This window comes from Triticum aestivum, chromosome 7D (genome assembly GCF_018294505.1).
Source record: "Triticum aestivum cultivar Chinese Spring chromosome 7D, IWGSC CS RefSeq v2.1, whole genome shotgun sequence".
In the NCBI taxonomy this organism is placed as follows: domain Eukaryota; kingdom Viridiplantae; phylum Streptophyta; class Magnoliopsida; order Poales; family Poaceae; genus Triticum; species Triticum aestivum.
This window is the reverse complement of record NC_057814.1, coordinates 613,566,526-613,588,869: the sequence shown is the minus strand read 5'-3', so window position 1 is coordinate 613,588,869 and position 22,344 is coordinate 613,566,526. Positions and strand designations below refer to the sequence as shown.

The 22,344-nt window shown below is 44.1% G+C and overlaps 2 protein-coding genes across 2 annotated transcripts; both read right to left on the bottom strand.

Annotated features, from left to right (window-relative positions):
* Nucleotides 1-6,045: 6,045 nt before the first annotated feature.
* On the bottom strand, nt 6,046-14,132 carry LOC123171422 (uncharacterized). The gene is made up of 4 exons (XM_044588932.1): nt 13,911-14,132; nt 11,157-11,455; nt 8,046-8,809; nt 6,046-7,844 (listed from the first exon to the last, which is right to left on the bottom strand). Exons 1-4 carry the CDS (start codon nt 14,130-14,132, stop codon nt 6,046-6,048), a joined length of 3,084 nt encoding a protein of 1,027 aa, XP_044444867.1.
* Nucleotides 14,133-19,778: 5,646 nt separating this feature from the next.
* LOC123166816 (uncharacterized) lies at nt 19,779-20,977 on the bottom strand. The gene has a single exon (XM_044584624.1). It carries the CDS (start codon nt 20,619-20,621, stop codon nt 19,968-19,970), a length of 654 nt encoding a protein of 217 aa, XP_044440559.1. The 5' UTR covers nt 20,622-20,977; the 3' UTR covers nt 19,779-19,967.
* Between the last annotated feature and the right edge of the window lie 1,367 nt (nt 20,978-22,344).

The following is a 22,344-nucleotide window of genomic DNA, read 5'->3' as shown; positions in this document are numbered from 1 at the left end:
TGACACTTTTTCAAATTATAATTTTTCTAAAGTTCTGAACATTTTTAATTTTTTATTATTTTAAAATATCAAGAAAACATATAAAAGAAGTGAAAATTTTATAGAAATAATTTTTTTCATATTTCTGAAGAATATTCAAATTTATAAACTCTTTAATTTAAAAAATATTTATGAACTTTTGAGAGTATTTATGAAAATTCACAAAAAATGAGAATTCCTAAATCTTTGTAACCCTTTTGAAATGTGTTTTAATAGAATGGTTGTTTCCAATACAATAATGTGATGCCCATTTCCTGACCAGCCTTAACAGGTAAGGTCTACTTCAATGTAATAAAAGTTATTTTGGTTATGATATTTTCTATAAATTTAGGAACATAGTTTAAGGACATATTTTCGTATTAATAAAAAATTCTTTGAAATTGTGATTTTGAAAACCGTGAAAAGTTTCAAATAACGAAGAAATTGATATTCGTAAAAAAATTCTACAGTTCACATTTTTTGTAAAAGCATGAATAAATATAAATATCATTTATAAATTTTGAATCGATGGATTTTCTTCACATTCATGCAGTTTGAAATTTACCAAGATTGTTTAAATTTGTGTATGTTTTTAAATGTTGAAACATTTTTGAAATTCACAACAATTTTAATTTCCTGAATGTAAAGAACAAGAACTTGACTTAATTACTCATAGGCCGAATGTGAGAAAAAAATGCTCGGCTTGTAAAAACAACTCAGCATACAGAAAAAAGCCCTTAGCTTACAGTCAAGCCTCGGCAACGTTCTCTATCATGTGACTATCAGAAAGGTGGTTGACGGATCAAATCATAAACCGTGTGTGTGCCAGAAGGTTCTCGGCTTACTTTAGGGAATTATTTTAGTTTTAAAAGTATGCCAAATATAGGGAAATGCACGGGAGCACCTGGGTGCTCCACCCCTATATGATAATTAAATTCAGAAAATATCATCTAATGCACGAATGCACGGGAGCACATGGTGTCCATCTCGCACTATTTTCACCTTGCTCTTGGCCAGAAGATGACCGAGGAAGATGCGCGGAAGCAGAACCTTACCTTGATTAGGGAGCAATACTTGTTGGTAAGTATAACAGACTTTTCATTCCGATGTTTGTGGTAAATTTCACCGTTTCATGTTGACATGCTATTATGCTTTCATTATGTAGGTGTGTCCTTCTTGGTGCTATGGAAAGAGTGATGGATGGGCGGGATTGGTGGATTTGTGGCTCGGCCAGGATGCAGAGTTTGCTGCCAAGAGCAGCAAAAACCCGGGCTAATCGAGGATCCGACGGAACACATGGTAAGGGAAACCAAAACCACTGGTACCACAAGAAAAAACAGGTATATCTATTTACTGTCTTGTTCTTATGTATGACTAAGCTCTGTTTGGCGGTGCAAGAGAAGAAATTGAAGCGGCCACTCTCAGACATGGAGTCGTGGAAGCTCGCCCGTGTGCGGAGTAATCGAAAGGATGAAGAGGGTGAGTACTACGGCAAGACCAAGGAGAACCTAGCGGCCTACACGGAGTTGTATCAGAGGTTACATCCTGACACACCTGACCCCATAACGGCGAATACCAACAAGAGGGCGGTGGTCAGCATAGGACCAAAGAATCATGGTCGGCAGGCGGTTCTGGATGCTGTGATCACTCCTTCTGTTTCGTACACACGGCTCCGAGCTACCAACCCGAGGCCGAACCCGCGCCCGAGCACGTCCACTGCACAATCCGTCCTAGCCAGCAACACTCTGTAAGTATTTTCCCTCTTATCTTCCTTTTTTTCTCACTTTATTTTATGTATTGCTATGTTTTATGAGTTCCATCATGTCATATTGTAGGCCTACATTGAGTTCGCAAGTCAGGAGCTCTTCGAGTGGAACCACATAGTTGCAGCAGTCGCGGACCATAACCGTTGCATGATGGAGGTTACTTTAGCCAACTTATAACCAACGTAAATATTGCAATTTTATTTCTTCTGAACTTCGTGTTTGCTTGGTCAACTAACATGCAGCTTCTGTTTAACTCCATGGCGACCAACACAGTTCCTACAATGGAACCACCACCACGACCACCTGCTTGACCACAACCAGTGCTGCCTACGTTTGAAGAATTTGTGGCACAACACAACTGGATTCCGGTTAGTATATCACCAAACTATTCAACCACTAATTATCATTTATTCAACACAATCATATGTCCCCTTACCATCTCTTTTCAAACATGCAGGGAACCGGTGGATCATCCGTTGGTGGTCTCGACGGTGGTGGTGCTACTAATGGTTTCACTCCAGAGTCACGAAGCCAGTCACTCCGGTCTGACAAGGTGGTGCTGGTGGTGGCGCTGATGACGGTGCCGGTCTTGCTGGTGGTGGTCTTAGCGGTGGCGCTGATGCTGGTGGTGGTCTTGGCGGTGACGGTCTTGGAGGCGGCGGTTGTGGTGGTCTTGGATCTTAAGCCTTGTGTGCTTCTTTAGATGACACTCATTTGACTTGTGTGCTTATTTAGATGACTTGTGTGCATGATGATGATGATGACTTGTTTATGATGATGATGACTTGTGTGCATGATGATGACTTATGTGTTGTGTTGTCAATTTGAATGTGCCGTCAATTTGTTGTGGTCCTATATTTATATATGTGCTATCAATTTAAATGGAAGATAAACAGAAAATGCAAAAAAAAATCTGAATAGAGCTATGGCGACGGCTTTGCCGTCGGCATATACGGGCGTCGTGCCACCAGTAGCAGCCACGTGTCCTCTATGCCGACGGTGTGACCGTCGGCATAGAGGATAGGTGGCTGCTACTGGTAACTCCTGGCACACGGCTAGGCTGACGGTCTAACCGCCGGTATAGATTGCGCATCATACCCAGTAGGTGACACATGGCGCCAATATGCCGACGGCCAGGCCGTCGACGCATATACGATCTATGCCGACGGTGGGGCAGTCGGCATAGCCATGCACCCCGACAATCCACGAGCTGCCACATGTCCTTAATATGCCGACGGTAAGGCCGTCAGGATAGTATCTAAGCTAGGGTTGTCGGCATATCATGGACACGTGGCCGCACCTGGTAGGTGATGACGCCGTCAACGGCCGTCAGATGCAGAATTTTGCTAACGGTGGCAGTATGCCAACGGCTGCACGGACACCGTCGGCATAGCCGCCTATGCCGAGGGCCTGCTGTAGGTACGCCGACGGTGCTATGCCGACGGCTGCCGTTGGCATATGCCTATCCCGACAGTGTTTGGGCCTATGCCGACGGCATAGCCCCTTATTCCGGTAGTGTGTCATGCCAAATAAGGCAGGCACACACATCAAGCTTGCCACTCCCCATACCAAATCTGCTTTGAAGTGAGGCGGCAACGGGGGAGAGGAAAGAATGACATGGAGAAGAAGGCCTTGACCATTTCTCGAATGCTCAATCCACGCTCATTGCCGCACTGCAACCCCGCCATAGCTTTCAGAGGTGAGAGATTGATTCAAGGAACAAAACTGAGAGAGAAGAATATGAAAGGTGTTCACTGCTGGCACCCCTCCACAAGATAAAAAGTTCACTGGAAAATGTTTTTCCTGGCAACTACTCCCTCATTTTTCTTTCCGTGGAACTACTCCCTCTGTCAACAATGTTTTGGATATTTATACATATGGACTGAAAATAAGTAAACAAACACACTAAAACATCGATTCCCACAAAGAATCAGAACTATATTTGTGAACGGATGGAGTACTAATACCATATCCCCGCTGCGCTGAAACTGAGCTCCCTTTGCTGTCCAATGCCCTCACACACAGGGAAATCACATTGATGAGTGTAAAAACACAAGCACTCGACTTACTTTCTCGTAAGCTGAGTATTGACTGAAAAATGCATGGTAAAGAACAAGAACTTGACTTAATTTCTCATAGGCCGAATGTGAGAAAAAAATGCTCGGCTTTTAAAAACAATTCGGCATATAGAAAAAAGCTCTCGCAGTCAAGCCTCGGCAACGTCCCCCTACCATGTGACAATCACAAAGGTGGTTGACGGAGCAAATCATAAGCCGAGTGAGTGCCAGAAGGTTCTCAGCTTACTTTAGGGAATTATTTTATTTTTAAAAGTATGCCAAAATATAGGGAAATGCACGGGAGCACCTGGGTGCTCCACCCCTATATGAAAATTAAATTCAGAAAATATTAGGAAAATTCAAAAAAACTGAAATTTGGGGATATCAAACCTTTGTGCCCAATCTACTTCCGTGTGAAGTTTCTTGAAAAAATACTAGGAAACGTATTCGTGGCGAAGAAAAGACGATCCAACCTATGATCCATCCAAATAGTTTTTTTCTATACATAGGAATAGTTTTGTCTTTTTACTAAGAATATGTTTCCTGGGATGTTTTCATGAAACTTTACACGAGAGTAGATTGAGCACATTGGTTTGATATCCAAAATTTTAGATTTTTTTAATTTTCCTGTTTTTTTTTTGAATTTAACACTCATACAGGGTTTGGAGCACCCGAGTGCTCCAGATCCTCTTCCACCAAATATAAGCCTAGTGCCTCTGAAACAATACTCGGCTTTTGCAAACCAATTTTTTAGTGCAAAAATGACTTTCTAATGTTTTGCATTGCATTTATGTTTACTTCTTGTATTTTATTTCTTTCCCCTCTTACTCAACCATTCTCTCTAGGCTAGTTTTCATAGTCCTTTCGATGCTCACATTTCACGATCTATCTAATTAATCACCATCAGTTTGTCACTTTAAAGTTATGGTATTGCCTTGTACTCTTCACCCCCATAGTGTACCTTTATTAGGATCACATGCAAAAGTATAAGTTGTTTCGATCCTATTAAGGCGTTTTGATGAATCCTTTGTTCGGTAAACCAAAAAACGTCCACCCCTAGCTTTTCTTCGAAAGGGATGATTCCATCCTCTTTGTGTGTTAAAAGTTTCTACAAAACCATACCTTTTTGAAGCCCTGGTAAAAATGTTGTGCGAAACCACAATTGGTGATGTTCGCTAAAGCCTGCCACTTACATGCGATGGCTCTCAAGACAATTCTGATAACCTGGACAGGGGGCTGGACATGGTCAGACCATTTCGTAAGGGCGAGTTGAATAATAAGTACCTGCTCGGTATGGTCGACAAGTTTACAATATGGATCGAGGCTAAGCCAGTTGCCACACAAGTTGCCGAGCCGGTTATGTACAATACGGATGTGCTCCAGGACTGGTGCATTGAACAAAATATTAAACTGGACTACACTTTCATGTACCACCCATAGAGTAATGGGCAGGTCGAACGTGCCAACAGATCCTCGGTGGCATTAAGCCGAGTTTGGTCAGATGCTTAGAAAAGTGGGCCGAGGAGATCAACTCTGTACTACAGTGACATGATGCTTGCTCAGCATACTATAGTGGACAGCGACCAACAACCAGAACTGATGCAAACCACACAATAACTCATCACAATAATTTAAGATGAAATGTTGTTTCATCAACAAAAGATACATCAAACCATGCTAAATTTAAGGTTCATCAGTCACACACCACACACACTAGATTGACATGCACCGATGCACACAAACCCTCTTATTACGAACAGTTTCATCAAATCAAGACAAACTAGGTGGGTTGTGAATGCCACACCCAAGCCGTGGAAAGCCAGCACTCCAAGTGGCAGCACAAGACACCAATCCAACCAAGCATACCAAGATCAAGAGGCGGCTCGGTGACAAGGAAACACACAATTTATTCGCCGTGCAAGCAGCAGCAGCACAGACACACATAATTCGCAAACACACCTGCAGTCTGCAGCTGGAGAAACACCTCGGAGCTATGAGGCGAGGACTTGTTGCAGCAGCAAACCAATGCTTCGCGTAACCCAGGCTCCTTGCATTGCACCGCATAGCAATACATGCCAGAACAGCGCTACAACAGATCAATTACCTAAGAAATGAAGGACATAAAGGGGAAATATTACTACTGACTTAATGACCATTTGCCGTACAAAAAACCTTATCTATCTATGTATATTGCATATAAGAAATCAACATGCGACGGACCTTAGATAGGAGCCCCTTGGGAGGGTCTTCTTGTGATAAGTGGAGTGGCGCGTTTCGAAGAGCGACGGGTGATGTCCAGCGTCCAGGCCATCCCACTCGAGCTTGTCCCACATATCCTTCTCGCAGTCCACCACCGGCTTAGGACCATCACACGCTACAGCTGGCAGACGCTTGAGAGCCCAGCAGTCCCTGATGCCGACCGTCTGCAGCGCAGGTGCGGTCAATCTGGCCTCACATATCTGCTCCAGCTTGTGAAGATGGTGTAGCTTGATGTCCTTCAGGTTCTTGAATGTGACACCAGATACTATTTCCGTAGGGTACTTGTCGTCCAATGGAAAAACATGTCGAAGGCTACTGCAATATGCAATCTGGAGGGTCTCCAAGTTGGGCAAGGTGAAGGAAATGGTGAGGACGAGCACCAGCCTTGGGCAATTGTACAGGTATATGTGTTGCAGTTGTTGGAGACTCTGATGACTGTAATAAAAGTCACCCCAAGTTTTATTGATGCCTCCCCAGATGCAATAGGCCACTAGGAGATCAGAAGCTGAAAATATCTTTATACATTGAAAGCTGTATGTTCCCTTCCGACGTGAAAACACATAGTTTAGCTTGGGGCACCTCTCAACATGACACCATTCTAGTCTCCCCCAGTTCGTTGGGGGGATAGCAGTGATGGAGCAATTATCATGCACATGCAATGATTCAACATATCCTGTGAAGCTTCTGAAATCCCCTTCGTCTTGCATACTATCTAAATTATAGCTTCCTTTACCAATCTCGATATGCACATTCAAAGTTTGGAGTTGTCGACAGTTCCACACCAAGACCGAGCATGTAACATCATTAGCCAGAGCAATATCATTATACGGTAATAACGACCTTGTTGGAACCAAACCCTGTTTGCTAGAGCCAATCTCCTTGATACTTTTGGTGATGTTGGCTTCACTATGGCTCATACAAGAGATAAGAAGGTATACCTTGGAGAGAATATTTAGTGTCTGGAAAAAGAGTCCCTTTGAGGATGACCAAATGAACCTCCCATCCGTAAAAGCAATACATACCTCAATGTTGAAGGATCCCTGTTCTCCACAACTGATCATTGATCTAATCTTCCTCTGTGTGTCCACATGGAGCACTTTCAATCTAGGTGGGCCATGCCAGATTAGGCTACGAAGCTGCTCACAACCCAGTAGAAATAACTTCTTGAGTTTCGGGACATCCATTGCTCGGAGGTCAAGTATTTTAATGGCTGTACCAGAGAGGTCCAGTTCCTCCAGACAGGGCAATGCACGCAAGAATATGTTTTGCAATCGACCACAGCCATGGAGGGAGATCTTAGTCACCTTGACTATTTCAACTGGAGCCATACGAGACTTGAGGCGCAATTCCTTTCGTGGCAGATGTATGGAGTGAGTCCAATTCTCTGCTGGGCCGTAACCATCAAAGCTAAAACTTTCAAGCAGTGGAGGAGCTCCTTCCAGTGCAACATGCTCCAAGCTGGAACAACCATCAATAACAAGCATCTTCAGACTTCTTGCGGACGACAATGTCGGCAATGATTCCATGTGAGTGTTGCCAGACAAGTCAAGGAGCTCCAGATTCATCATATCCGCAAAAGAACAAATGTCCACTGTAACCACATCTGAAGATTCGCTTAACCGGAGCTTATGAAGCTTCTGTAGCTTCTTCCATGCATGACTTACAGCCTTCCATAAGACTCCCTTTGTATTCAGCTCCCTGAGATTGGTCATAAGCTCAATCATCTGAGGCAACAAAACAAAATCTGTGAAACGTAAATCAAACACCAACAGGTTTGAAAATTTTGGCCCTCCACTTTGCTCCTTCCCTGTGTTTGCACAATGGTCAAGCCAAAGGAATCTTAGGTTTTGGCAGCACTCAAAAGGAGGGGATGCAAAATCAAAGCCACAGTTGCAGAGTTTTAGCATGCGAAGGTTGCTGCTGACCAGTTGAAACAAATCATTACGTATATATACTGGATCATCTCCCTGGCATGTTAGGAAATATGATGATGCACTTCCAGGAACGTAAGAGATATCATCTGCTGTTGGTTTGTTAGAGGTGACTGAACACCAACCTTCATAAGATTTTTTTCGTCCATAATAATCTGATGCCATTGCCAAACGTCTTGTTTCATCTGAAAAATAGCCCCATATTTTTTCTGAATAATAGTCAAATTGCGGTATCACTCCATACAATGCATTACCGATCTCCCATGCTCTATCCTCAAGGATTCCATCACATATCCAGTAGTTGCAAGCATGAGTAGCCCAACCATAGTCAACACCAATAGAGTTTTTAGGTAACTGTGCTGTCAAGAAGATTGAGTACAGGAAGCAATCCAAAACTATTTCTGGGTTGATGCCATCCATACCAGTGCCACCAATCACTCCGACAGCTTCTTCATGCAATATATTATGTATTTGTTTTATGCCTTCATTCTGATAGAAACTGATAAAAATATCATTACTAGCAGAAGGGGACATCAACTTGCTTTCTCTCGTGTGGACCAGAAATCTTCTGCAATTGGTCCATAACAATATACCTTTACCGAAAACAGGAATGCCACATTCTATCAGATCAATATCTTCAACTACTTCATAATAAAAAATCATCAAAAATCTTTCATCTCTTAGTGACTTAGTAATCAAACTTCCGATCCCTGGCACCTCTTTTCTATTGCTGTTGTGTACCCCTCTGAAATCATCATGTTCATCTTGCTTATCAATTTTTTTTCGATAAAGGGCTTTTCATTGAATTGAAATATCGAGTTGATACAGACGCATCAAAGATCACCCGGCCTCTGCATAGCTAGATGCACACAGCCAAAAGTTTGAAGAAGTCTAGATCAAAAAAACATGGCTAAACAGCCACAAGTAAAAAATAAAACAAGCCTATAGCGGGGCCAATCCAATTCGAAGATCACACCGCCACCCATGGGGGTAGAAAATCTCCCTGGCCGAACGCTCCAGCCGTGTAGACGCCATCATAAAAAGGTCTCTGTCCTCCGGCCGCTGCAGGATAGACCACATCGGAGCCATCGCGAGCATATATGAATAACCTGCATAGGAGAAGAAACACATTTACGGTTAAAAACAATATCATTCCTAGTGAGCCAGAGTGCCCAACATAAAGCAGCCGCCCCCACAAGAATGTGTTTAGAAAATTGTTTATCTATTCCCCTCAACCAGTTGCCGAACATATTACGTGCACTACGTGGAGGGTATAGATTCGAAGCTATTTGGACAATAGCCCATACCGATCGAGCAAACTTGCATTCAAAAAATAAGTGCTTATTCGACTCATCATGGTGGCAGAAAACACATTTTTTGCAACCTAGCTAGTTTCGTCGTGCCAAATTGTCCCTAGTTAAGATAACTCCTTTAGTGAAAAACCATAGGAAAATTTTCACTTTTAGGGGAATCTTAAGCTTCCACAATTTCCTATTATCTATTGGTACCTCGTTATGAACCAGTGCATCATACATGGATTTAACCGAAAACTTACCACTCTGATGCAATTTCCATTTAAAGATATCCGGTTCCACTGACAGCTGGATGGCTCCCAGTCGGGTTAGCAGATCATCCCATGCTGCCAATCGAGGACCAATGAGGGTTTGACGAAAAGAAATATCAGGGTTTTCTTGTCCCAGCACTTGTTTAATCATGACAAACTTATGTCTAACTATCCGATATAAACTTGGGTATTGCACAATTAAGGGGTTGTTCCCCAACCAGGTGTCTTCCCAGAAACGTGTCTGGGAGCCGTCCCTAACCAAAAACGTTCCAAACTGGAAAAAGAATTCTTTAGCTTTCATCACCCCACTCCAAAAATGTGAATCTCCTGGTCTCCAGTAGACTTGGGATATTGCTTTGGAACCCACGTATTTATTATGAATGATTTCCTGCCAAACACCGTTCTCAGTGAGTAATTTATATACCCATTTGCTGAGCAGTGATATATCTTTTATCTCAAGATCCTGGATTCCAAGCCCCCCTTGGCTTTTAGGGCGGCATAATACGTTCCACCTTGCCAAACGATACTTCTTGGTTTCATTATCGCTCTGCCAAAAAAATCTTGATCTATAATAGTCAAGACGCTGGAGCACTCCTTTTGGGAGATGAAAAAAAGATAACATATCAAGAACCATATTGGTAAGGACCGAATTGATCAAGATTAGTCGACCTCCATAGGACAAGAGTTTGGCCTTCCAACTGGCCAGACGTTTCTCCAGTCTCTCTTCAACATGCTTCCATTCAGCTATTGTCAGTCGCCTATAGTGAATAGGGATACCCAGATAGCGAATTGGAAATTGTCCAAGTTGACAACCAAAGATTTCAGCATAATCTTGTGAAACTTCTGCGGCCTCGCCGAAACAGAAGAGTTCACTCTTATGAAAATTAATCTTTAGTCCAAAAAGATCCACAAAGGCACATAACAACAATTTAAGGTTTCTGGCCTTTTCTAAGTCATGGTCCAGGAACAAAATGGTGTCATCCGCATATTGTAAAATTGATAGGCCTCCTTCTACTAAATGAGGAATGACCCCGGTGACTTGACCTGCTAACTTGGCCCTCTCAATAAGAGTAGCTAACATATCAGCCACAATATTAAACATAATGGGTGATGCGGGGTCCCCTTGACGGAGCCCCTTCCTTGTCTGGAAATAGTTGCCTACATCGTCGTTTACCTTAATAGCTACGCTACCTCCGGACACAAAGCTCTCAACCCATCGACACCAAGTATCGGAAAACCCTTTCATACGTAATGTTTGTAACAAAAAGGGCCACTTTACTTTATCATAAGCTTTCTCGAAGTCGATTTTAAAAATGACTCCATTCAATTTTTTATGATGAAGCTCGTGGACCGTTTCATGAAGGACAGCAACACCATCCAAAATGTTTCGCCCTTGCATGAATGCTGTTTGGGTTGGTTTGACTACATGATCAGCCACCCCATTCAGACGGTTAGTCGCCACCTTGGTGAAGATTTTGAAATTTACATTGAGTAAGCAAATCGGTCTATATTGTTGAATCCGACTAGCATCTTTCGTCTTGGGTAGAAGAATAATTCAAATATGGGCATTGCATGGTGAAGGTTCAACTCCTTTGCGATTGCCCTCTGCATGGCCCTTCTGTTTATACAATTTGAGCAGTCCACGTAGACGACTCTGTCAAAATGCTTTCTCGTGTTGAAATCATCACATGTTGTAGAGTTTAGGAGTTTGGCTGTAGCTCTAAGGACAGCAGATGCTCCCACGCCCTCAAACCAGCCATAACAGACGAATACTTCGAGTTTGCCTTCTGTAGAACGGTCGTTGCTTGTACGCAAAAGATCAACCAAATGTTTGACGGCGTCATCAAAGTCCTTTACAACCTGTGTAGTAGTTAATTGCTATTATATATGACCGACACAATGCATATATTGGTACTATATAATTTCAATTACTAGCTATTTTGAACGTGAATGAACTAAAGCAATAAATAATGCACTCTTATTAAAATATTTGAGAAGGCAAGGCAAGCATCTATTTTTAAAGATTAAATCGAGCTAAACTTTATATAAGCGTGTAGAATGGCAGCTCTCATGTATTTCCTTGTTTGCTCCCCAATTTTTATAAGAACCTTTTTAGTGCCCCCAAAGATAATTTTGTGTTGCTTGATGAGCGCGCAATTGGGGACATAGCTCAGCTCAACACTGACTAGAACGAGGTTTTGTCTACTCCGTTCACTGAGAACAAGGTGTTTGAAGCAATATCACAAATGAAACAGAATAAGACCCCTGGACCGAATGGGTTCCCGACAGAGTTTTACAAGAAATATTGGTATATCATTAAGGGAGATCTTATATATGTCTATGTTCCATGACTTGTTCAATTAGTACTAGCACGTTATTTTTGGACGTGGCTAAATGGAGTGAAATAAAATATAGCGAGGCCTATTCGGATAGGGATATGTGCACTACTTTGGGTTATATGGAACAACAGAAATGAGATGATCTTTAACGGCAAAAATTGTATCAACTTTTTGCAGGTTATCTACCGAGACATTGCTTGGATCCGTACGTGATCGTTACTCACTCACGCACACTCCAGGGAGCTTTTGGTTACTGGGTGCAACTGTTGGGAAACGGTAGCACGGTTCATCTTCAACCGATTTGGATGATGAGCTAATAATATGCTAGTTGTCTAGTCATCGTAGCCTGTTTTTATTTTTGCCCGCCGTGGCATCTTTTATTATCTTTTTTTGCCGGGCTCCTTTTGTGAGCCAGTATTGGACCTCAGACTTTGTTTTCACACTTTATTTAGTAAAATGGTTGTATGCATCACTCTAACGCAGAGGCCGTGACCATCCTTCTTTTTCAAAAAAAAGTGTACCGTGGGTTGCCGCATAACAAAATTGTATTAGTGGTAATCTAAACATTAGGATGATTGACAAAAGCAACATCGGAACACACAAATATAAATCAACCACCGGTGCATTTCGTGAGGTTAGCTAGTGGAAGAGATACCGACCGGGAAGTGGGTGCGTGGGGCTCTCCTCAACATGTTGAACTTCTCGACAGAAAACAAATTTCAGCAGAAGAAAACCAGGATAAACATATCTAATCCATCCGATGCAGATTTCTCCATCCCCCAGAAAAGCAAGTTGCCTCTGATCAGATGCAGTGAAAGCATATGACAAGACGAGATTATGGTATATACAGTACAAGATGCGATTGCAGTGCCTCTAGAGCTGGGAGGCAGATCAAGTAGAGGAGGCAACTAATTAAGTCTTGCGGAGAAAGGAAAAGTTATTTCAGTAAAACTAGCCCCAGAGACCAGAGATGTATATATCACCCAACCATCTTGCTGAAAAGGAAAATATATCACTTGGGGATAGCTTGTGGCAAAGCATGGGAACATAATGTATGTAGTTCAAGGTAGATCATCGAAATTCTGTGGCAGTAAGGGAAGAAGCTTCTGGCATCGACCGCCACAAGCTTACATATACTCCTATATAGTAGCATGTAGTTACAAGATGCAATTGCATTACCACTAAGAGTGTCGAGTGGAGGAGGAGCGAAGAACACTTGCAGAGGAAATAAGAGTTATCTCCAAGAAACCCAGTCCCGGGCGAGGTGAAGATATGTGATCACTCGATCATCTTGGTTTAGAGAAGAGAATTTTTCATCTTGCCATATTGTAGAGCTCTGGAACAGAATGCACTGCAAGAATCAGAGCAGACACATACATATGTTTGAAGGGAGGGGTGGTGGTGGTGGTAATGCTACGAGCTGCTTTTGGCATCTTGCCGTTGCTTTCCTTTTGCCAGAGCATCAATCCATGGTTCCTTGCTTGCCCTTGCAGACAACGCCATCGATCCACTTGGCTATCGATCTTCTCTTTCTTCTTTAGAGCCGAATCTGCCAGGCATCACACATACTTCATTTCCATAAAGGAAAAGAAAGGAACATACTGCTACCTCCATCTTTTTGTACAGTCCATTCTTGATATCGATCGATGCTTCCTCAATCCCAGGCCAAGCCCAAGGTAACGAAATCCAATTCCACGGCGCAGTTTCATCAGACATAATAAGGTTTGCAGAGGGATTCATCCTGCAATGGCAAACACGAAACCCATCCATGGCAGAAGCAGAACCGCAGAATGACGATGCCACTGCCGTTCGGTGTTGCTGTTGGATTGAAATGGTACAGCCGGAATCAAAGTACCCAACTTGCAAGTGCTGGCTGCCACATTTCCTCTTTCATGCCATGCCAATGAGGCACGCCGACGGGGAAGGAGAGAACACGGACGGCCGCGGCCAGCGGGAGGCGCGCACAGCAGGCTCACCGTCGCGGCGACCTCTCGGCAGCGACGGGTAGGGAAGGGCCGATGGTGGACGGCGGCGGCTAGGCTCCCCCAGAGCAGATCTACTTGAAAGGAGAGCCAGGGGCGGCGAGTGGAGGTGGGCAGGTGGCGACGGGGGAGAGGAACGAATGAGATGGAGAAGAAAGAGTGGACCATTGCTGGAATGCTTGAACTGCTGAATCCATGCTCCTCGCCGCGCTGCATCGGAGGTCACACTCGCCATGGTGTTCGGAGGTGAGAGGTTGAGAGAAGAAACGCGAGGTAAGAAGGGGAAACGTGTTCATAAAATTATAAGATGGGGATTTAATGTGTGTAAGTCGACTAAATATTAATTTGGTGTAAGTAACTTTTTTTGGGCCGTTGGATCTTGATCCGGTGGCTTGGGATCATCTTCTTCCTCCTCTGAACAGCCCACCACCACCGGGCGATCTGCCTGCTGTCAGCAACCGCGGCTTGCGACGCCTCTCTGCCCCGCCCTTACCTCACCACCACCGGCCGATCTGCCTGCTGTCGGCAAACACGGCTTGTGCGTCTCTCTGCCCTGCCCTTTCCTCACCGCCACCCACCGTAGTGCTTATGCCACACCCAACCATCCCTAGAATCCTCCCTGGGCTATCAGTTTTCAACGAGCGATCGCACCCCCACCCTCACCTGTTAACCCTCTTCCTCGCCTTCGATTGCGATGCTGTGAGCGATAGCGTCTCCGGCGAGGTCTTGGTTTGAACTTCTCTTTTGAAATAGTCATGGCAAGCGACCTAGGATCTTTATTTTTATTTGCGAGGGGAAGCGACCTAGGATTTATAGATAAGTAAAAATAATGATTGTGCTATTTAATTGCTAAGGGATATGCATTTGTTGATAATGTACGTAAAGCAATATTGTATCGGTAATAGTAACTGGCGAACGTCAGATATCTGAAGGTTCCAGAGAACTATTCGCTGGCCGTCGGCTCAAAATTACGAATCTTAAAGCAGCCCAAGTGCCACGTCAGAAAATCCACTGCGTTCGCTGGGGACGAGCCGGGACGCGAACATGTGTGCGTCCACTCCTTTCAACTCCGGTGCACCCAATCTCGCTACCTCATCAAACCAAGCTGAATTTAAGGTTCATCAGGCACACAACACACCGGGTTGGCGCTCACCGATGCGCACACCCTCTTTATTACAAACACACATACCAAAAAAGGCTCACCCTATTTTATAAATAAATATAAAACAAACCGCCAAAAGCACACATACACGGACTAGTCTAGAAAACACACACCCAAGTCACACAACAAGGAGTACAAAGGTTCTGCTGAGGGCACAGCTCAACAAGCCCAAAAATATAAAAAAGAAATGGCTGAAGCCGGAGAACATGCCGGACGTCTAATTTGGCTCTGGGGGTGGCGGAGGGGGCGGCGGCGACAGACGGACGGCCATCGAGCGAAGGTCGGCGATGAAGGCGGAGATGGCGTCCCGATCCTGAGGGCGGCTAAGCGGCTGCCAAAGCTGCAAGTAACCAGACAGTGTTGAAGAGAGCGTCAGTAGCCCGTCGAAGAGGAATGCGCTGAATCACAAGCTTATTGTGAATCGTCCAGAGGGTCCACGCGAGTGCCCCAATCTCAAGCCACCTAATGTGGCGAGAGGGCAGGGGGGAGTTCGGCGAAGAGGTCAGGGAAGTTGGTGTGGCACCAATCACCTCCCACTACCTCTCTAAAGCAGCTCCACATGAATTGGGCAGATACACAGGAGAAGAAGATGTGATTCGAATCTTCTGGGGTACCACACAGCGGGTAGAGGCCGGAACCAGGGCCATTGCGTTTGCGAACCTCCACCCCAGACGGGATCCGTCCGCAGATCCATTGCCACATGAACATCCGGATTTTCAGTGGCAGGCGGATGGACCAAACCGCCGGAAGGGTGGAGGAGCGGAGGAGGGGGCGATGGCCATGTAGAGGGACTTGGTGGAGAATTGGCCCGAAGGCTCAAGACGCCACCGCACCTCATCCAGGGCCGCATCCACTACCGGCTCGTGAAGAGCGACGCAATCAAGCAGCTCCTACCAAGCGGCGGCTTCCGGGCCCAAATGGCCTCCGGAAAGCGAGGCGCCCTAAGTCAATAAGGGCCCTCTCTACTGAGATCGAGGGGGCGACGGCGATGAGAAGAGGTCGGGAAAGCGGGCCGCGAAGGGAGTGTCTCCCGCCCACCGGTTAAACCAGAACAAAGTCGCAGCACCCGATCCAACCGGAGATGGAAGTCCTAATGCGAAGGACGGATAGCAGTTGGATGACCAACTGCCAAAACTGGAAACTGCCGGACCTTTGACAGAAGGCCAAGGGTTGTCCACACAGGTACTTATTCCGGATGATGCCCACACATCAAACCAGCCAGGTTGTGGATACCACACCAAGCTGCCCACACTCCATGTAGCAGCACAACACACAAATCCAATCCAAGCATATAACAAGAACGAGACACCTCGGTGAACAGCAGGAAATACACCGTTTATTCACCGTGCAAGCAGCAGCGGGGGCGGCACCACAACACGTTACGTCTTATACAAGTATTTTAGAGCAAGTATAATACTCCCTATGTAAACTAATATAAAAACATTTATATTAATTTACGGAGGGAGTACTTAGTATAGGCTAGGCTGTTTGGTTACTGCCCAAGTCCGCCCAGCCAAATCGCCGGCACTGTGGGCGCGCCAAAATATCGGCCAGCGAATCGGCCGCCCGCGTCTCGCCAATGATTTGGCACAGAAACAGAAGGGAAAAGCTAAAGCGGGCTTGCCATGCCAAAATTTGGGCGCTCATCCAAACGAGATGTGAAGCCCTGGTCAACGCCAATATTTTGGCTGGGCAGACACAGGCTATGATCCAAACAGCCCCTAAGTCTGGTTATGTGGCACTTTTGTCTGCAAGAGTCAGTTTCTTCGCGTGCTTCTAGATAAAAAAATATTATATATATGAGAAAGGAGAAAGAGAGCACGTGAAAACAAGGGAAATGATCTTGGGTTCCCTGTGTATATATACACACCTGATATGAGATAAATATAAGAAAAAAGTCAAAAAAGTTCAGAAGATGTTTCTGCAATAAACATAACTTTTTTTGCACTACTACATAAATTTTCACGAATAAAAACCAGTGTTGACTTCAGGGCAGAAAAAACAAAAAAAAATTGCTACTACAAGTCACTTTTCACACTATATCGACCGAAAATTTTGTTTTCTTAAATGAAGCCAATGTTATTTTTCCTTTTGTGGATTTTTCTTTACAATTATAATGGAAGGTCAAGTAACTATTCACACTATTTGTCTTTTTTTGCTGAGAGCTACTTAGATGTCCAATCAAAATAGTTTTTTTTGAATTTTTTGAACTTTACTGTTCATGACCGGGAACAGATGAGTTCGGGATCCAAAACGCCGCTCTCGCAATTTAAATGTTTGATTTTGTTAAAGAATATTTCATAAGGTTGTTTCTTATGACATTTAGTTTATTATATGCTAGAGGACTCCCCGCCTAGCCCCCGTTCCGGTGATGTGTCTACCATCATCGGTGGGTGTATGGAGGTGTGTCTCCGACGGATCTGTCTTTGATAGATTTGCTCGGATCTGTTCATTGTTCGTCTTCGTTCATGTGTCTTCAGGTTGGATCCTTTTGATCTGCACTTTTCATCCGCGGCGGTTGCTGTTCTGGTACATTGGTTCTATGGGGCCTTAGCACGACGACTTCCCGACTGTTTACTATAACAAGGTTTGCCCGACTCCGGCGAGGGAGGGGCGATGACAGAGGCGTGCCTTCGGCTCGCTTCAGTGCTTGTAGTCGTCGCTATGTGGTCTACGGATTAGGATGTAATTTTTATTATTTGTAGTGTTTGTTGTACTACCATGATTGAAGATGAATAGATTGAAAGTTTTCCTGCAAAGAACAAAAAAAGGACAACGCGCGCTTTGCCACGCCGCTTTTTGGTTTTGGCATTAAATTCTTTTTTGCTCCCAACAGTTATTGGGTTAATTTACATTTCATGCATACCGTTGAGGCGGTGGAGCAAACTTGGACCCCCGCATGCTCTATTGGGGTGGCCATGTAGGCCAGTCCTTTAGATTTGGGAAGGTTTCGCTCGTTTTTTCTTCTTTTCTTTTTTCTCAGCCTGGTTCTTTTACTATTTTTCCTATTCACTTATATATATTTTTTATTTTTTCCTTTCTATTATTTTATGTATACTTACACAATTATTATTATTTGTCAAATTAAGGAACTTAATTAACATTCTTGGACATTTTACCAAATTCATAAAAGTTTTCTTCAAATTGTGAATATGTTTTTAAATATCTGTTAAGTTTTCAAATTATAAACATTTGTTTATCCCTGAATATTTTTTAAATTTTTTATTATTTTAAAATATTAAGAAAAACATATAAATACAGTGAAGATTTTTTGGAAATCATAATTATTTTTTCATATTTGTGCAGAAAATTTAAATTATGAACTCATTGAATTCAAAAACAATTATTAACTTTTGAGAATAATTATGAAAATTCACACACAAATAAAATTCCTAAATCTTTATAACACTTTTGAAATGTGTTTTATTAGAATGGCTGTTCTGATACTATAATGCGACACCCATGACCTGACCAGGCCTTAACAGGTAAGGTCCACTTCAATGTAAAAAGTTATTTTTGGTTGATTATGTTTCTTTTTAAATTCGCGAACATAGTCTAAGGGAAAACTTTAAGATTAATAGATATTTTTTCTTAAAAATACTGAGTTTAAAAAAACTGTGGAAAGTTTCAAATAACCAAAAAACTGATATTCGTGAAAATTTCTACAATTCACCATTTTTTTATAAAATCATGAGTAGATATAAAAGTTGTATGAAAATTTAGAATCAATGGGTTTTCTTCATATTCAGTAGAATTTTGAAATTTACAAAGATTTTTTGAATTCGTGAATATTTTTTAAAAGTTCAAACATTTTTAAATGCACAACAACTTTAATTTCCTGAATGTTATGAATATTTTTTAACAGTGCAACAGTTTTTTTAATCTGCTATCCTTTCATGAAATTTATGATAATATTCAGAAAATAAAAAACTCATGAATATTTTTTAGAATTCACTAACTTTTCATATTCATGAAGGATTTTTAAATTTACAATTATTGTTTAAATTAGTGAAAGTTTTCAGAATTTCTCTCCATTTTGGGAAATTCAGGAAAACGTAAATTTGTAAAATTTTAGATTTTTTCAAAGTGTTTTAATAGAATGCTGGTTCTGATCTTGTCAAGCGGGACCCATGATCCGATCAGACCCTTAAAGACGGTGTCCATTTCGAAGAAAAAAAACCTTTAGAGCTCTCCTTTGGAGCTGAGTAATTGTAAGGAAAGCCAACTGATGGCTCTACAATTACCACTGTTCTCAGATATCCCGTAAATCAAAGAAAAGGTTTGTATAAATGACTTTGACGTCCCTGTCCTTGTGTACGGATGGACATGCAAGGACACAATTATTTTTGGACGACTATAGTAGACAATTAATTTTGGAGGAATAGGACACAATTATAAAGGAGCAATAACGATGTCGTCGTCCGTTGAACACACGGGATAGAAGTTGATGTGGTTGTCGCTTCTCATCAAGTTCTGCACTTTTGTGTTGATCTAGAAAAGAAGTTGTGCGCTCTTTTTGCGTACTTGAGTTCGGTATAGGCTAACTAACTAATCTCGACTACTTTTAGTTATGGAGGTTGACTGCCTGTCTGAACTCTGAAGCGGATCCACTGTAATTGCAGCTAGTCTCGGTACTAGATTTCTGAAGAGAAATTCACCATGCTGTTGGTCTGTTGGTGTGGTGTGCACATAGTTTCAGATGTGGTGCGCAGATCAATCGTTCCTGATCTTCAGTTCTTCACTCATCACTCCAAAACCATTCATTTTACAGAGGACAAAACCAGAGGCCACATCCTCGCAAGCACACCAAGAAAACAGTAAACTCGATCACGAGAAGGGATCGAGGGAGCAAGAGGAAATGTTCTGCTCGGCGTCGTCGCGCACGCAGCTCACGTCGGCTTGAGGTCCTGAAACATGGAGTCCCACTTGATCTCGCTCTCGCCCCCGGCGGTGCCGCCGTCGGAGCACCGCTCCTCGTCCTCCTCGCGGGCGCCGTCCTCGTCGTCGTCCTCGTACGCGCAGTCCTGGAACATGAGGCTGGCCTTCTGCGACCCGGAGAACCGGACGCCGCCGCCGCCGCCGCCGCCGCTCGCGACGCCGCCGTCGGTGATCATGAGCACCATCTTCTTCACGCTGCTCCTCCGCCGCACGGCGCCGGCGCGGACCACCACGTCGCCGGCCGCGCCGTTGCAGATCCGCGGCACCACGGTGACGGAGGACGAGGAGTACCGCCTCCCGCCGGCGCCCCCGCCCCCGCCCAGCCGGCGCGCGCACCGGGCGATGCACCTGCCGGCCCTGCGCGCGAGCCGGGCGGCCGCGGAGGAGGAGGACTGGGACGAGGCGGCGGCGGCGGCGTCCTTCCGGGCGAGCTTGAGGATCTCGAGGCGGTGCTTGGCGACGGCGATGCCCATGCTCTTGAGCAGGTCGTGGTCGAAGTCCGGCGCGTCGCCCGGCTCCAGCTCGTTCTCGCTGAAGAGCAGCCCGTACTCGTACGTCGCCGCCGGCGTCAGCCCCGCCTTCGACAGCCACGCGTACCAGTCCATCTCTCTCTCTCTCTCTCTCTCTCTCTCTCTCTCTACACACTCTAGCTAGACCTCTCTCCTCTCAGCGAGCTTCTCCTTCTTCTCTGAAATGTGAAATCTGAATGATCTCCTCCCACTCTCATTCACTTGTAAGCGCGGCTGGCTCATGATTTGTGCGTGTGGGATCTTTATAGAAAGGAAGGAAGCGAGGCAGCCAGAGCAGAGAGGCACGCAGTTGGTTGCACGGCTCGGCTCACATGCATGCCGGCAAGAGGATTACTCCTGCTAGCTGCTGCTGCAAAACGCGTGACACATTAGTTGCAGTGGTCGTACAAGACCGGCACCGGCACCCAGAGCGCGTGTGTGTAGTGTACACGCTCCTATCTTGAAGTGTTGTTTCGTATATGCTTTCATGGGGCTTAAATGGATCCCGTGGATGCAGTACAAGCGACGGATCTGGATGCTGGATTGAGATCCAACACGACGTACCAAGTACAGAGCAGATCTGCAGCCAGCAGGAAATCGACAAGACAAAAGTGCAAGCAGAAAGGCGGGGAGAGAGCCGGGGAAAAGAAATGCCAAGCTGTCAGGGTGATCTGAGGCAGATCGCTGTGTATGTGGATGCCGGGCGTAGCTCCTCACATGCCTGCCCCTGCAAAGGTGGCGCCGGTTGATGGCTATCATTGCAGATGTGCATGGGATGTTAAGTCAAGTGAGCACTTGGAGTGTGCTGGCCTTTCATCATTCAGGTTCAGGGGTCGGTACTTTGATTTAATTAATTGTAATTATTTGGGTTGGTAGTTGAGTGAGCATGCACACTTGCATTGCCCCATTTTATAGCTAGTCCCATCCTACTATATGAACTTTATTAAACGGATGGTAGGCACCAGATATCCAATTCGGCTCCCGCTCTTCGGCTCTAGGGAGCATTTGCTTCCTGCATGCTCAAAATGTTTATGCAAATGTAAGAAATAAAGGAAAAAAGTTTTAGAGGTACATTTTCATGTACAAATGTTACTCCCTTCATTTTTATATACAAAGCCACAAACTCAAATTACAGGTACCAATGTAAAATTTAATGTCTGCTTTGAAAGTCAGCTTTTCTTTTTGTTTACTGGGATCATTAATACCCCACATGCATGCAAGAAAACTGAGTGGAGGAAGTAGCTGACTGTCATTATGACTGCATGCATTCAACTATTAAACAGGTTGCTAGCACGAGAAAATATCATTAATTTTGCCTCGATTACTGTTGTTGGCCTTATATAGATGCAAAATATATATTTCCTAATGGCCTTGTATATAAAAATAGAGGGAGTATATGTAAATATTTTAGGGGAGTCCATTATGACCCGTTGTAAATAAACAAGTGCCAAATTTCACGCATTTCCAGGCCATCACTGAACTTTGTTTCTTCGCTGATGAAACATGATCTAGTGGAACAAGCTTAATTTGAATCGGCAGATGCACTCGGCTCTCTGGACAAAAATCTCATTGTTAGACCGGACTACGTATGGTTGAAACGCAAAAAGATCATGTTGAGTATATTGTGTATGTGTATATTTGTGTGTACTCACCTCCTATTTCAGGTTGTGGCCCACCTCTGTACTTATATATACGTGTCTGGTGCACCGATCAATACATCGTGATTGTACAGTCCACATCTTGTCCCTCTACATGATATCTATCGCAGCACGATCCTATAACCCTAAGCCGTCGCCGTCGCGCCTCTACGCGCCGCCGC